General features: G+C 40.6%; 1 protein-coding gene across 1 annotated transcript in view; it reads right to left on the bottom strand.

Moving 5' to 3' along the window:
- Nucleotides 1-15,372, bottom strand: part of LOC150090907 (arrestin domain-containing protein 3-like) — a 229,872-nt gene extending 214,500 nt beyond the window's left edge. Inside the window, exon 1 of the mRNA XM_090380595.1 lies at nt 14,991-15,372. Within this exon, the coding sequence (XP_090236721.1) occupies nt 14,991-15,249 (259 nt within the window). The 5' untranslated portion in view covers nt 15,250-15,372. The remainder of the gene's footprint in view (nt 1-14,990) is intronic.
- Between the last annotated feature and the right edge of the window lie 365 nt (nt 15,373-15,737).

Genomic DNA, 15,737 nt, shown 5'->3' with positions numbered 1-15,737 from the left:
CAGGAAAAGTACATGGGGTTTGGAAGACTGCAAGTGGAAATGGACATCGTTGAGATTGGAATTGAGACCACGTATATTTGTGAAATGAATTAGGAAGTCCTTGGGAGGTTTAGATCTTTTCGCAGATAAGCTTGCACTTGTATAAGCAAGATTATACACTAGCTGATCCGGAAGCTTCCTAGAGAGTTACCAATAGGTTTGGTCCGGTGTACTATCTAGCGGCCGGCCTGCGAACACCGTTTTAGTGTGAACACCGTTTTAGAGCTGTACCCTCGAAATGTAAGGAATATTGGATCTCGCCACGACATTCATCATAACCTCAAAAATCATCAATCATACTGCATGATGGAAGAGATAGGGAAGGGTTGGCCGGAACTTAGCTCTAGAGACTAAACATGGGTTCCACCACTTCAAGCCTCCAATAAGCAAAGTGGTGGTATTTCACCGGTTGATGAGAGTCATCTACCACCTAGTACTGCCTGGTAACATAAAGGGGTGGCGTTCCTCCATGTGGTGTGGGCACCACACCTCGACTCCTGCTTACATTGGTTCACACCTGGGTGGTCACCCACCATGTACTTGTGCATGAAGGTTATACCCAGGATTACTAACAGTCCCACCATCGTGAAGGTGCAAGCAGAGGATTTGGCTGTCATAGACCCTCAGGACTTAGCCGAAATTGGGTCCACTTGACTTGAGTGTCACCCGAATATCAGTTCCATCAGCGTTTTAGACTCCCAGGTAGCAAGAACAGCTTGTCTGGCATATCTGAGAGAATGTCTGTGACAACCTCAAGGACCACTTGTATCAACGATTGCATGTGTCATTAAGAATCCATGAAAAATAGGGTGCCATTTCTCTCTTTATAAAATGCAGTATTATTTTGTCCTTTAAGTCTTGCCGGCTGGAAAAACAGTTTAATTGCAAAGACAATATAATGGACTTAATTCTCACAGTAGAACAAACTTGACTTTGAATGAGTTTTCCTGGTATTGCACTACTTTCAAACAGAAAGCCTTACCAAAAGGTTAATCAGCCTGTTTCAGGGTAAACTGGTCCATCGTCAAATAGCTGGTAGTCTAGTGGCAACGTGCTGACAAAACAGCTGTAAAGATGTTGTTCAATGTAAGCTCCATACAGTGTACAAAATCAGAGCTTTCAAAGTTAATATAATCATATAGATGGTCTCTAGTGAGACCATCTATCAGATAGGGAAGCAATTAGCCCCGAAACAGACTGTCATAACACCTTCAGCTTTTAAACAAACAGTTAATTATATTTTTGGCAAGCCCATCTTTTTGAGAGTAGTACATACCACGGCAACTTATTACAAAGGCAAGTTTATTCTGCTGTAAAAATTAAGACCACAGCATTATTAATGCAATTCAAATCCTGCTGGCTGTAAAAGCAGATGAAAATAGTAGTAATAGTGGCATGTGATGCAAGAAAACAAGTGTATGAGCTTATGCAGCATCAGCCAAAAAAAAAAAAAAAAAATCACACCATTCCCTCCAAATGCTTGTCCAGTTCCTCCTTAAATTTATTTAACCTATCAACTTCCACAACGACAGATGGAAGTTTGTTCCAGCAATTAACCACCCGCTGGCTAAAGGCAAATTTCCGCACATCTATTCTACAGCTGTCTTTTCTTAATTTGAATTTATGCCCCCTTAGGTTCGTAATCTGAACAAGTGGAAGGATCCCATCAGAATTCAGCATGCTCAATCCATTCAAGGCCTTATACACCTCAATCAGATGACTGCGCAGGTGTCTAGTCTCCAGCTGCTGCAATTTGCAGAACTTAGGCCTATCTTGGTAAGAGAATCCCTTCATTCCCCCTACCAATCTTGTTGCCCTTCTCTGTACACACTCGAGCAAATCTACATCCTTCCTAAAATGAGGCCTACAGACCTGTACGCAGTACTCAAGGCATGGCCTGACCATTGCCTTATACAGAGGGACAATCACCTCCTTTTCCCTGGTAGAAAAATTCCTATATATCATTGACAAAACCCCATGACCTGCCCTTGCAGCCTGTCTGCATTGCTCAGAAAACTTCATATCTGACTGCACAATTACTCCCAGGTATTTTTCATTTTCTACCACCTTAAGTGTAGTACCACACAGTTGGTACGTTTCTCTGGGGTTACTTCTACCCATATGCAGTACTTTGCATTTGTCAAGGTTAAACTTCAGTTGCCACTTCTTAGCCCATCTGTCCAAATTATCTAGATCCTGTTGCAGTAGCACACTGCCATTACTGTCATTAACAACCCTGCCAACCTTTGTATTATCTCAAAACTTCGACACTAAGCCTGATATGCTTTCATCAATATCATTGATAAATATACAAAACAACAGAGGACCCAACACCGAACCCTGTGGGACTCCACTAATAACATTAGTCCACAAAGAGCAGCACCCATTAATTACCACCATCTGTCTTCTCCCACTCAACCATCCTTTTATCCATTGTAGCAACTTACCCTTAATACCATTCTGCTCCAATTTGTACAATAGTCTTCCATGCACAACAGTGTGCATGGAAGCTTTCCTGAAATCCAAATATATGATATCAAAATTACTTTTTGCATCCAGTTCCTTTGTAACCACATCATAATATCCTATCAAATTTGTCAGAGAAGACTTTCCCTTAACAAACACATGCTGTGTCTGAATTATTGCTGCAGTCTTGTCTAGATGATCCTGCAATGCACCTTTAACCAGTGACTCCATTATTTTACCTGGAACAGAAGTTAAACTAACTGGTCTGTAATTACTCGTGTCACCCTTCGATCCCCCTTTGTGAATTGGGGATACATTTGCACAGCTCCAGTCCGTGGGGACCTCCCAAGTCCAAGGATGCTCTCATAATTATGGCTAAGGGTTTGCTTAGTTGCTTTGCTGCCTCCTTTAATATAACTGGATATATCCCATCCACTCCAGGTGCCTTTCTTATGTTTAACTTCAACAATTTCTCCTCCACTTTGCTCTCAGTTATTACAAAATCATTAAGCACCCTGCTACAATTTGATAACCTTGTGGCATTTTCAAACCTTAACTCCTCATGTGTGAATGTAGATGGAAAATACTCATTCAGTTTGTTTGCTATCTGAGCAGGATCATCAACAGTCAAACCATCGATATCAAGTGGACCAATCAGATTCATCCCCTTCCTTTTAGAGTTTATATAAGTAAAGAAATCCTTGCTGTTTTTCTTAGCGTCTTTTGCCAAAGATTTCTCGTAATTTGCCTTCGCCTGCCTAACCTCCTTTGTGACCTGATTACAGACTAGCTTATATCTGCCATAGGTTTCTGAGTCGCTTGATAATTTATATGCATCCCATGCATTTTTCTTCTCTGTCACGAGTCTCATTAGTTCATTTGATAACCATTTAGGCCTAAACCTTGAACAATATTTCTTAATAGGTATGAAACTTTTAGTAGCTTCCACGATTAATTCCTTGAATGCTTCCCACTTAGAATTTACTGTTGGTAACATTGTCAGTTGATCCCTCTGTACAGAATTTAAAAACTGTCTGAGACCACTGTACTCACCTTTAAGGAAGCAAAAACCCTTTCCTTTACCCCTAATGGTAATTATATCTTTAAGAAAGTTGTTCTGTAACCAAGTCACAAAGGAGATTAGGCAGGCAAAGGCAGATTATGAGAAATCCTTGGCAAAGGATGCAAAGAAAAACAGAAAAGAGTTCTTTACCTATTTAAACTCAAGAAGGAAAGGGATGAATCAGATTGGTCCACTGGATGTTGATGGTTCAACAGTTGAGGATCCAGCTCAGGTGGCTAACAATCTAAACGAGTATTTTGCATCTACATTCACACATGAGGAGTTATTCAGGAAGGGGAATGTCGTAGGTGAAGTAAACATTGGCAGTGAGCTAGATGATTTTCTAATAACTGAGAGGAAAGTGGAGGAGAAATTGTTGAGGATAAACATAAAAAAGGCACCCGGGGTGGATGGGATCTATCCAGTTATATTAAAGGAGGCAGCAAAGGAAGTAAGCAAACCCCTAGCCATAATTATGAGAGCTTCTTTGGACTCAGGGGAGGTACCCATGGACTGGAGATGTGCAAATATAACCCCAATTCACAAAGGAGGATCAAAGGCTGACACAAGTAATTATAGACCTGTTAGTTTAACTTCGGTTCCAGGAAAATTAATGGAGGTACTGGTTAAAGAAGCACTGCAGGATCATCTGGACAAGAATTCAGTTATAGCTCAGACACAGCATGGGTTTGTTAAGGGCAGGTCTTGTCTGACCAATTTGATTGGATACTGTGATGTAGTCACAAAAGAACTGGATGCAGGGAATAACTTTGATATTATATATTTGGATCTTAGAAAGGCTTTTGATACTGTTGTGCATGGAAGACTGCTGCACAAATTGGAGAAGTGTGGCATTCGAGGCAAATTGCTGCTATGGATAAAGGGATGGTTGAGTGGCAGAAGACAGAGAGTGGTAATCAATGGACACTGCTCAACGTGGACTAATGTTATTAGTGGAGTTCCTCAGGGTTCAGTGTTGGGTCCATTGTTGTTTTCTGTATTTATAAATGATATTGATGATGGTGTATCAGGCTTAATGTCCAAGTTTGCAGACGATACAAAGGTTGGCAGGGTTGTTAAGGACACTACTGATACTATGCTGCTGCAACAGGATCTGGAAAGGTTGAGCAGATGGGCTGAGAGGTGGCAAATGAAGTTTAACATTGACAAATGTAAAGTACTACATATGGGAAACAGTAACCCCAGATCAACGTATCAACTCTGTGGTACTACGCTGACAGTGGTAGAGAATGAAAAGGACCTGGGGGTAATTGTGCAGGCAGATATAAAGTTCTCTGAGCAGTGCAGACGAGCTGCAAGAGTAGCTCATGGTGTCTTGTCAATGATATACAGGAATTTTTCTAGCAGGGACAGGGATGTGATTATTCCCTTGTATAAGGCATTGGTCAGGCCACACCTTGAGTACTGTATACAGGTCTGGAGGCCTCATTTCAAGAAGGATGTAGAGCTGCTGGAACGAGTACAGAGAAGGGCAACAAGATTAGTGAATGGAACAAAGGGTTGCTCTTACGAAGAAAGGATTAAATTTTGCAAATTACAGAGCCTGGAGACTAGGCATCGCCGAGGTGATCTGATAGAGGTGTACAAGGCTTTGAATGGCTTGAGCATGCTCAATGCCGATGGAATTCTTCCTCTTGCTCAGAATAATCACCTGAGAGGGCATAAATTCAAATTGAGGAAGGACGGATGTCGGATAGATGTGCGGAAATTCGCCTTTAGCCACCGGGCAGTTGGTTTGTGGAATAGACTTCCATCGCTTGTTGTTGAAGTTGATAGCCTAAACAAATTTAAGGCTCAGCTGGACAGGTATTTCGAACGAATTGAGGGGTGAAATGGGAGTAGTGGTTGTTTTTTTTTTTTTTTTTTGGCTGATGCTGAATAAGCTTGCTTTCTTGCATCATATGCCTCTACTAATGCTAATGCTAAAAAAGTAAATCCCACATCAGTACACTGTGATCACTGCCACTTAGTGGTTTCTTTATCTGCAAATTCTTAATACACGAATGATCACTGCTGATAACCAGATCAAGAATATTACCCTCTCTGGTTGCCTCTCGAACATGCTGCTGCAGAAAACAATCATCCAATAAATCCACAAAAGTCTTACTAGTGTGAGAGTGACCAACCCAAAAGTTCCAGTCAATATCTGGGAAGTTAAAATCCCCCCTTTATAAGACATTCCAATTTACTAGCCCACTCTATTTCTCTGTACAATTGTTCATTGTACTCAATCGAGCCATTAGGCCTATAACACACTCCTACTCTTATTTTTGCTTTCACAGTGCTTATGTCACACCAAACTGAGTCAACAGTGCACTGTTCATCTATATCAACTAGATGTACTTCTTTTGATTTTATGTTTTTCTTAATTAACAGCATAACGGTTTTCGCAGGCCGGCCGCTAGTTAGTACACCGGACCAAACCTATTGGTAACTCTCTAGGAGGCTTCCGGATCAGCTAGTGTATAATCTTGCTACCTCTACTCTGCCAGATTGTTTGTTTGTTTGTTTTTTTATTTGGAGCATTAGCAACTAAGGCCATATTGCTCCAGGTTATGCGGTGGTCATTCCCTGACCTTTCCGCATCCTCCGTGTTTGGTGGTGACGGGCTCGAACCCCGGTCTAATCAAGAAGCGTGTGCTACGCACTGCTGCTCCTTCCCACCTGGCTACGGAGGCGCCTACTCTGCCAGATAGTGACTGGAGGGAGTCCGAGTAGTGTGTATGCGGGGAGCATTGTCGAGGCGACGTTATGTCAAGGATCTGGCTATATTCTTACCACATGTATGCCATATCCAAAAATTTCATTACTTCATACAGCATGTCCCACCCACTTTTTCTTACTATTGAATACACCATGAATTGTCGAACTAATAGAGCAAGCTTATCTGCGAAAAGATCTAAACCTCCCAAGGACTTCCTAATTCATTTCACAAATATATGTGGTCTCAATTCTAATCTCAACGATGTCCATTTCCACTTGCAGTCTGCCAAAGCTCATGTACTTTTTCTGACAGAATCTCAGTTATTGGTTGATTCAACTACTGCTCATCTCAGATGCCCAAATTATTCACTGTATGATTCCTTTCGCCTCAAAGGTGGTACTTGTGCATATGTACCGTTCTGATATTCCATGTCAGAGACTTGGCAATTTGGAATCTCCTCTCTTTGATCTTCTCTGGCTTAAAATCTCTCTACCTCATTGTGTAAAATTCATCTGTTGTCTCTACCGTTCTCCCAACTCGACTAATCACTTGGAGCTCTTTGACTTCCTCTCGTTGCAACTTGACTTTCTCCAGTCCAACTCTCCTAACAGTGAGGTAATTTTCCTTGGTGATTTTAATGTTCACAACCCCAGCTGGCTTCCATTTTCTAGTCACACCGACCCAGCAGGTCGAGATGCTGAGGCTTTTGCAATTACTAATGACCTAGCACAGATTGTTCATTTACCTACAAGAATACCGGACAATCCTAATCATACAGCCAATACGCTTGATCTTTTTCTCACAAACAACCCTTCCAAGTACACGGTCGAAGTGAGAGCTCCTTTAGGCACTTCAGATCACAACTTGGTGATTGTCTCTTTTCCAATGGAACCTTTATCTCATGGCTATTCCCAACCTCGTGTTGTTTGGCATTACAAGAATGCAAAATGGGATGACCTGCGAGACTTCTTTTCATCTTTTCCTTGGTCAGATTACTGTTTCAAAAGTTCTGATGTCAACGTTTGCTCAGATCGTGTCAGCGAAATTATTCTTGCAGGAATGGAATCCTTTATCCCACACTCCACTTTAAAATCTCGTCCTTTATCTAAACCTTGGTTTTCCAATAAATGTGCTAAGGCTGTCCAAGAGAAGAATGTTGCATATCGTAATTGGCTTGTTTCTAATTCTTCAGTTTCATTTTCTGCCTACACCAAAGCTCGCAACAATTGTAAAGCAGTTATTAATCAGTCCAAACTAGAGTTTGAACAGGTTAAGAGTAGAAAACTTGCTTCTTGCCCTAATGGTAGCCGAGCATTCTGGTCTCTTGCCAAAGCTATTGGCCGCAACTTTTGCCCATCTCTGCTCCCACCTCTGTCCAAACCAGATGGCTCTGTTGTCACTTCAGCCAAGGATAAAGCTGACCTGCTAGCATCCCATTTTCCTTCCAGCTCATGTATTAATGATCTTGGAAAAACACCTCCCACCATTCCCAACACACTCCATTCAATGCCTCCTGTGGTCTTCCGTCAAAAGGATATCAGAAGGATTTTGATGAATCTTGATGCTAAGAAAGCTCCAGGTCCTGATGGTATTTCTCCACTTGTTCTCAAAACCTGTGCTCCTGAACTTACTCCTATTCTTTGCCACCTTTTTTCACTTTCTTATTCCAAAGGTGTTTTTCCTTCTGCTTGGAAATTTGCTCATATCCAGCCAGTTCCTAAAAAGGGTGACAAATCCCTCCCATACAACTATCGTCCCATTGCAATTACTTCTACTCTTTCTAAAGTAATGGAGAAATCAATTAACCGCCAACTCTTAAACTACCTAGAAACCTTCCGTCTGATCAACGATCACCAGTATGGATTCCGTCAGTGTCGATCCACTGGTGATATTCTGGCTTATGTTACCCATTTATGGACTAATTCAATGGAAAGGTTCGGTGAAACACAAGTAGTTGCTCTTGACATCTCAAAGGCTTTTGATCATGTTTGGCATAAAGGTCTTCTAAACAAGCTTCCATCTTATGGTTTGCCAACTGTTTTTAGTAATTGGTTATCCAGTTTTCTCTCTGATCGCTCACTGAGGGTGATGGTTGATGGCTCTCTGTCTTCTAACTTGTCCACTAATGCTGGTGTCCCCCAGGGTTCAGTTCTTTCCCCCAATCTTTTCCTCTTGTATATCAATGACCTTCTTCCATTGACTGGAAATCCTATCCATAGTTTTGCCGATGATAGCACATTGCATTCAACTTTCCATTTTGAGAAACCTTGTCCTGCTCAATCAGCTTCAACTTCTCGAAAATCTGCTGCCAATTCCTTAAATGCCGATCTTCAGGTAATTCTCCAGTGGGGCAAAGACAACTTAGTTGATTTCAACCCTTCTAAAACTCAGTCTTGTCTTATATCTCGCAAAAAGGATTCTTCTGCTCCTATGCTTATCTTTTGTAACACTCCGATTTCTAGGCAAAATGATATATCTCTTTTGGGGATTACCCTGACTTCTAATCTCTCTTGGCACAAGCACATTACAAATATTGCTTCCTCTGCATCTAAAAAACTGGTTTTCTCTTTCGCTCTCGGCGTTACTTTTCTTCCAAACAGCTGCTCACTCTGTATAAATCGCAAATCCGCCCTGCCGTGGAATATTGTTCCCACATCTGGGGTTGTGCCCCCAAAACCTCTCTCAGGCTTCTTGATTCCATTCAGATGAGGGCAATTAGGTTAATTAATGATTCATCTCTAACAGAGTCTCTCCACTCGCTGTCTCATAGACGCACTGTTTCTGCTGCATGCCTCTTCTACAGATACTTCCATGGGCACTGTTCTTCTGAATTAGCTTCTATAATTCCCGCTCTCTCTTTCAAAACAGTCCGAACACGTGCCGCCACCAGCCAACATCCATTTACTGTCCAACTTCAAACCCACAGAACCAACTTTTCATCTTCCTCATTTATTCATTGAACTGCCGTTTTCTGGAACAACCTTCCTTCACACGTATTTCCTGAAAATTACAATCTACAGAAGTTCAAGTCCAATGTCAACAAATATCTTCTTTCGTCTTCTCAATCTCCAACCCAAGCACGGTACTAAGTACTATAGGTTCTAATACCTCTCGTGTTTGGGGTTCACATAAAAAAAAAAAAAAACCCTCCTCCCTTCCTATCCTGTCTATCCTTTCTGTACACATTGTACTCCCCAAATTCCAGTTCTGCATTCCTAATATCTATGTGACACCACATCTCTGCTATCCCAACAATATCCGCCTTTGATGTCTTGACCAACACTTCAAATTCTTCAAATCTCTTTACAATACTTCTAGCATTGGTATACATGCAAGTATACATGTACCTATCTAAAAAAAAAAAGCACAAAGTGTTCCTGCAAAGATCTTAACTGGGCCATGTAAATTTCGCTAAATTATACCTTTGAATTTCTCTCTTTCAGTGCTATTTGTTATTCAGTAAACTTAACTTATCACAGATTGCACTTACAATTACACCTATGTTGCTGGTTATACAGTGTTTACTTGAGCTGGTGAATTTGATGTCACTTTAGGACAAGTGATAGCAAAGACAGACTGAAAAATGTCCATTGTGGGTACAGCCAAATAGATGTACCCTTAATTAAATCTATGGTTAACCTCTGCCCTTAAGATTGCCTTACTGATGTACAGAAACAATAGATTTAATTCCATACAACCAGGGTTTTTTTTTTGCTGCCATAACTAGTCACACAACTCATCATATGAATGACTATAACAAGGAGAAAAATAATATGCAGATCAAAGGCCCCTCACTTGGCTTCTCATTCTATACTAACTCAGCCCTGGAAAGATTGTGCAAAGCTCAAGGGGTAGAATTTTTTTCAGCCTGGTCTGTACTTGTTAACAGGAGAGAGCTTCTACGGGAATGGGACAGAAAGGGTGCAGGAATATTTGCTGATGCTATCGAGGCAGTGTTAGGTGTGTCGGAAAACTGCAAGCTTGGTGGGATACAAGGACTAATAGATTAACAGTAGCCACTGGCAGAGGTGAAAGCGATTCTTGCACTGCTTCTATAGGAATGAGCAGCAGCCTGGAAAACAAGATGCAGGGTATTTCAGAGACTGCTGGGAGTCATTGTGGTACAAGTAAACACATGGGTTTTGTTAGGATAGCTAAGAATAGGAACAGGTGCATGTATACTTGCGTGTACACCAATGCTAGGAGTTTGGTAAATAAATTTGATGAATTTGAGGTATTGCTGGGATATCAGAGACATGGTGTCACATAGATATAAGGAATGCAGAACTGGAATTTGGGAAGTACAATGTGTACAGAAAGGATAGCCAGGATAGGATGTTTGTTTGTTGTTTGGTTTTTAGGAGCATTAGCAACTAAGGCCATATTGCTCCGGGATATGCGGTGGTCATTCATTGACTTTTTCGCATCCTCCATATTTGGTGGTCACGGGCTCGAACCCCGGTCTAATCAAGAAGCGTGTGCTACACACTGCTGCTCCTTCCCATCTGGCTACGGAGGCAGTGCCAGGATAGGAAGGGAGGAGGGGTTATGCTATTAGTTAAGAAACAAAATCCAACGAAGTGAAGCCAGTCAACATCGCTGGACAGTGCAGTGTCGAGTCAGTTTGGTGTGACATAAGCATTGGGAGATCGAAATTGAGAGTAGCAGTGTGCTATAGTAATGGCATGTGATGCAAGAAAGCAAGAGTGTATGAGCTTATGCAGCATCAGCCAAAAAAAAAAAAAAAACACACCATTCCCTCCAAATGCCTCTGAACAAGTGAATGGATCCCATCAGAATTAAGCGTGCTCAACCCATTCAAGGCCTTATACACCTCAATCAGATCACCGCGCAGGTGCCTAGTCTCCAGCCACTGCAATTTGCAGAACTTAAGCCTCTCTTGGTAAGAGGATCCCTTAATAAGCCTCCGTAGCCGAGTGGTCAGGAGCTGGAGTGCAGTAGCACACGCTCTTTTGAGTAGACCGGGGTTCAAGACCCTGACTGCTGAATACGGTCGATCTACCAACCCGCACTGGACCAGCGGGGCAGATTATGGTCCATTTCCCTCAGCATGAATTGTTGAGGAGGTTTCCATCCTGCAGTGGGTTGATAATGGCTGCACTTTACCTTTGTTTTTATAGGCCTAATGACTCTGATGAGTATAATACGGAACTGTACAGAGAAATAGAGTGGGCCAGTAAATCAGAGAGTCTTATAATGAGGGGTTTTAATTTCCCAGATATTGACTGGAATTCGTGGGTTGGTCACTCACACACACTAGCAAGGATTTTGTGGATTTATTGGATGATTGTTTTCTACATCAGCATGTTCGGAAGGCAACTAGAGGGAGTAATACTCTTGATCTGATTATCAGTAGTGATTCTTCATGCATTAAGAATCTGCAGATAAAGGAACATCTAGGTGGCAGTGATCACAGTGTGCTGTGGTGGAATTTACTTAAAGAGGTAACTACCATCAGGGGTAAAGGGAAGGGTTTTTGCTTTCGTAAAGGCGACTACGATGGTCTGAGACACTATTTCAATTCTATACAGTGGGACCAACTGATGGTGTTACCAACAGCAAATTCAAAATGGGACCCATTCAAAGAACTTATCTTGGAAGCTACTAGGCTTTACATACCAACTAAGAAATATTGTTCAAGGTTTAGGCCTAAATGGATGTCAGATGAACTAATGAGACATATGGCAGAGAAGAAAAATGCATGGGATACATATAAATTAATGGGTGACATGGAAGCCTATGATAGATATAAGCTGGTCTGTAACCAAGTCAGAAAGGAGATTAGGTAGGCAAAGGCAAATTATGATAAATCCTTGGCAAAGGATGCAAAGAAAAACAGCAAAGAGTTCTTTACTTATGTAAACTCTAGAAGGAAAGGGATGAATCAGATTGGTCCACTGGATATTGATGGTTCAACAGTTGCATATCCTGCTCAGGTGGCTAAAAAACTAAATGAGTATTTTGCATCTACATTCACACATGGAGTTATTCGGGAAGCGGAATGCCAAAGGTGAAGTAAATTCTAGCAGTGAGCTAGATGATTATTGTGTAATAACTCTGAGGAAAGTGGAGGAGAATTTGTTGAGGATAAACATAAAAAAGGCACCACGGGTGGATGGGATCTATCCAGTTACATTAAAGGAGGCAGCAAAGAAAGTAAGCAAACTCTTAGCCATAATTATTAGAGCTTCTTTGGACTCAGAGGAGGTACCCATGGGCTGGAGATGTGCAAATGTGACCCCAATTCACAAAGGGGGATCAAAGGCTGACACAAGTAATTATAGACCTGTGAGTTTAATTTCTGTTCCAGGAAAATTAATGGAGGAACTGGTTAACGAAATACTGCAGGATCATCTAGACAAGACTTTAGTTATAGCTCGGACACAGCATGGTTTTGTTAAGGGGAAAAAAGTCTTGCCTGACCAATTTGATTGGATACTATGATGCAATCACAAAAGAACTGGATGCAGGGAATAACTTTGATATTATATATTTGGATCTTAGAAAGGCTTTTGATACTGTTGCACATGGAAGACTGCTGCACAAATTGGAGCAGTGTGGCATTGGAGGTAAATTGCTGCTATGGATAAAGGGATGGTGGAGTGGGAGAAGATGGAGAGTGGTAATCCATGGACACTGCTCATCGTGGACTAATGTTGGGTCCATTGTTGTTTTCTGTATTTATAAATGATGCTTAATGTCCAAGTTTGCAGACGATACAAAGGTTGGAAGGGTTGTTAAGGACACTACTGATGCTATGCTGCTGCAACAGGATCTGGAAAGGTTGAGCAGATGAGCAGAGAGGTAGCAAATGAAGTTTAACATTGACAAATGTAAAGTACTACATATGGGAAACAGCAACCCCAGAGCAACGTATCAATTCTGTGGTACTACACTGACAGTGGTAGAGAATGAAAAGGACCTGGGGGTAATTGTGCAGGCAGATATGAAGTTTTCTGAGCAGTGCAGACAGGCTGCAAGAGTAGCTCATGGTGTCTTATCAATGATATACAGGAATTTTTTTTAGCAGGGATAAGGAGGTGATTATTCCCTTTTATAAGGCAATGGTCAGGCCACACCTTGAGTACTGTATACAGATCTGGAGTCCTCATTTCAAGAAGGATGTAGAGCTGCTGGAATGAGTACCGAGAAGGAAACAAGATTAGTGAATGGAACAAAGGGTTGCTCTTATGAAGAAAGGCTTAAGTTTTGCAAATTACAGTGTCTGTAGACTAAGCACCGGCGAGTTGATCTGATAGAGGTATATAAAGCCTTGAATGGTTTGAGTATGCTCAATGCCGATGGGATTCTTCCTCTTGCTCAGAATAATCACCTGAGCGGACATAAATTCAAATTGAGGAAAGACAGATGTAGGATGTGGAGAAATTTGCCTTTAGCCAGTGGGTAGTTGGTTGGTGGAACAGACTTCCATCCCTTGTTGTGGAAGTTGATAGCCTAAATAAATTTAAGGTTCAGCTGGACAGGTATTTTGAACGAACGGAGGGGTGAAATGGGAGTGGAGTTTTTTTTTTTTTTTTGGCTGATACTGCATAAGCTTGCTTTCTTGCATCATATGCCTCTACTAATGCTAACACCACAGAAGAGAAGGCATGGTGAGTGACCGCTTGTTTCGCATAAAAATGAAGCAGCAATCTTTGTTATTACATGCATTGAATTTCCCAACAGTACATTATTAAAAGTAAAACAACGTATTGGCTGATAAAGACTGCCTCGTTATATTTATTCCTTATTAAGAAGAATAATTAATTGTTTCTTATTCTCCACTGCGGAAGTATTTTTTTCTCTGAAATTTTTTTCGCAGAATATCCATTGACTTCTGCTGCAACCATGTTTATTGTCATTTGTTTACATTTAATGTAACAAATTGAAGTTATTTACATCTTACCACTAGTACTATCGTTTAGTAAATATAAATAATTACAGATATACTTAAGTTCGGGTATACGTATTTATAATATTTATTGAAATGAAATTCTGAAACAGTGCTCAAACCACTAGGTATACCTCTCTAAAATCCGGCATCACGCAATCACCGATGTTGCCAGATTTTAAAAAGCTTACTGTATATCGTAAATCATTTTCGGAATAAAAAATATAGTAATAAAAAAAAAAATACGGACTTAACAGACTTGTGAGGAAGCCCCTATAAGCACAGGACTCGATACTAACGAATAGTTGGCACCGCGTTCAAGTCAGCACTACCATAAATTATCATAACAAATCACAATCATAATTAAAAATCGACTTTTATTTGCCTAAAAAACAAATCAAAATTAAATAACCACGTTTCTGTAAACCGAAAACTAAACACCACAGTTAATTCTGCTGAAGCGTCTAGGGTAAACTCCAGTTTACGGTACCCCTCTTCCTGGCTGTGGCCAACCAGTTTTTGCTTGGATCCCTCCTGAAGTCGCGTAAAAACATAACCATTTTTCACTAACACAAATGAAAGTCGATTAAAAACATGACCCCTCTTATAACTGTTTTTTTTTTTTTCCTTCTAATTACAACTGTTTTTTTCAGTTCACGTCCTTCACGCAACCTTCTGTTCATCACATTGCGAAACACGAGGGGTACCGTAAACTGGAGTATAGGCCGTAAGGTACTAGTCTGTTTTGTAGGATTTATGAAAATAAAGTGGCTAACTTTTCTCACCTGATCCAAAAAGAACCTGCCGCTTAAAAAAATACTCAATTTCGGCATTGTAGTGTTCTGTGTATGCTCCCAATCTGTTACCAGTACTTCGCGATTCCGTCCAGTGAACTTTGGCAACACCACGCATGTATATTCGAAGTGTTTTCATCTTCATATCTCCGCGTAAATCCACCACACACTTTCCAATAACCTGCTGACCAGGATAATAGACAGTTTTATTTCCATCAAAAACAATTTCAAAGGCCTTTAATTTACCCATGATAGAACGAAGTATTTTTCAAATCAAGACAACGAAATACACCTCCTTAAGCCACTCATAAAACATGAATTCATAATGCACAATGAATATAAACGACGACCACAACAGTCAAAGATTCCTTAAGAAGACCTTCATTGCTAAGAAATGCTTATTTTAGACTAACAATAGTTCCTTCGTATGATGATTACAGGAAGTGTGCAATGCACATGCGCGGAAGATGTATCCATCCTACAAATTGATGAGGACACCACCTATACATAAACAGAAGTCAACAGAAGTGAATAAAAATGAATTACGGCTTTCATTTTGAATCGTGGGCGTGAATAATTTAAAGTAAAGTAAGGGAGTCTATACTTTATAGGAACTGTGAAAAAAAATTAACACTGTATTGTGTTGCAGGTTACAAACTAAAATATTAACCAATGAACTTTATTTATTTATTATTTTTTTTAATTTTATTTTGTATAAAGGAAAAATTATAAGGAAAT

The sequence above is a fragment of the Mastigoproctus giganteus genome, chromosome 1 (genome assembly GCF_048544385.1).
Source record: "Mastigoproctus giganteus isolate SK-2022 chromosome 1, ASM4854438v1, whole genome shotgun sequence".
NCBI classification, from domain to species: Eukaryota; Metazoa; Arthropoda; class Arachnida; order Uropygi; family Thelyphonidae; genus Mastigoproctus; species Mastigoproctus giganteus.
This window is presented reverse-complemented; position numbering and strand designations above follow the sequence as displayed.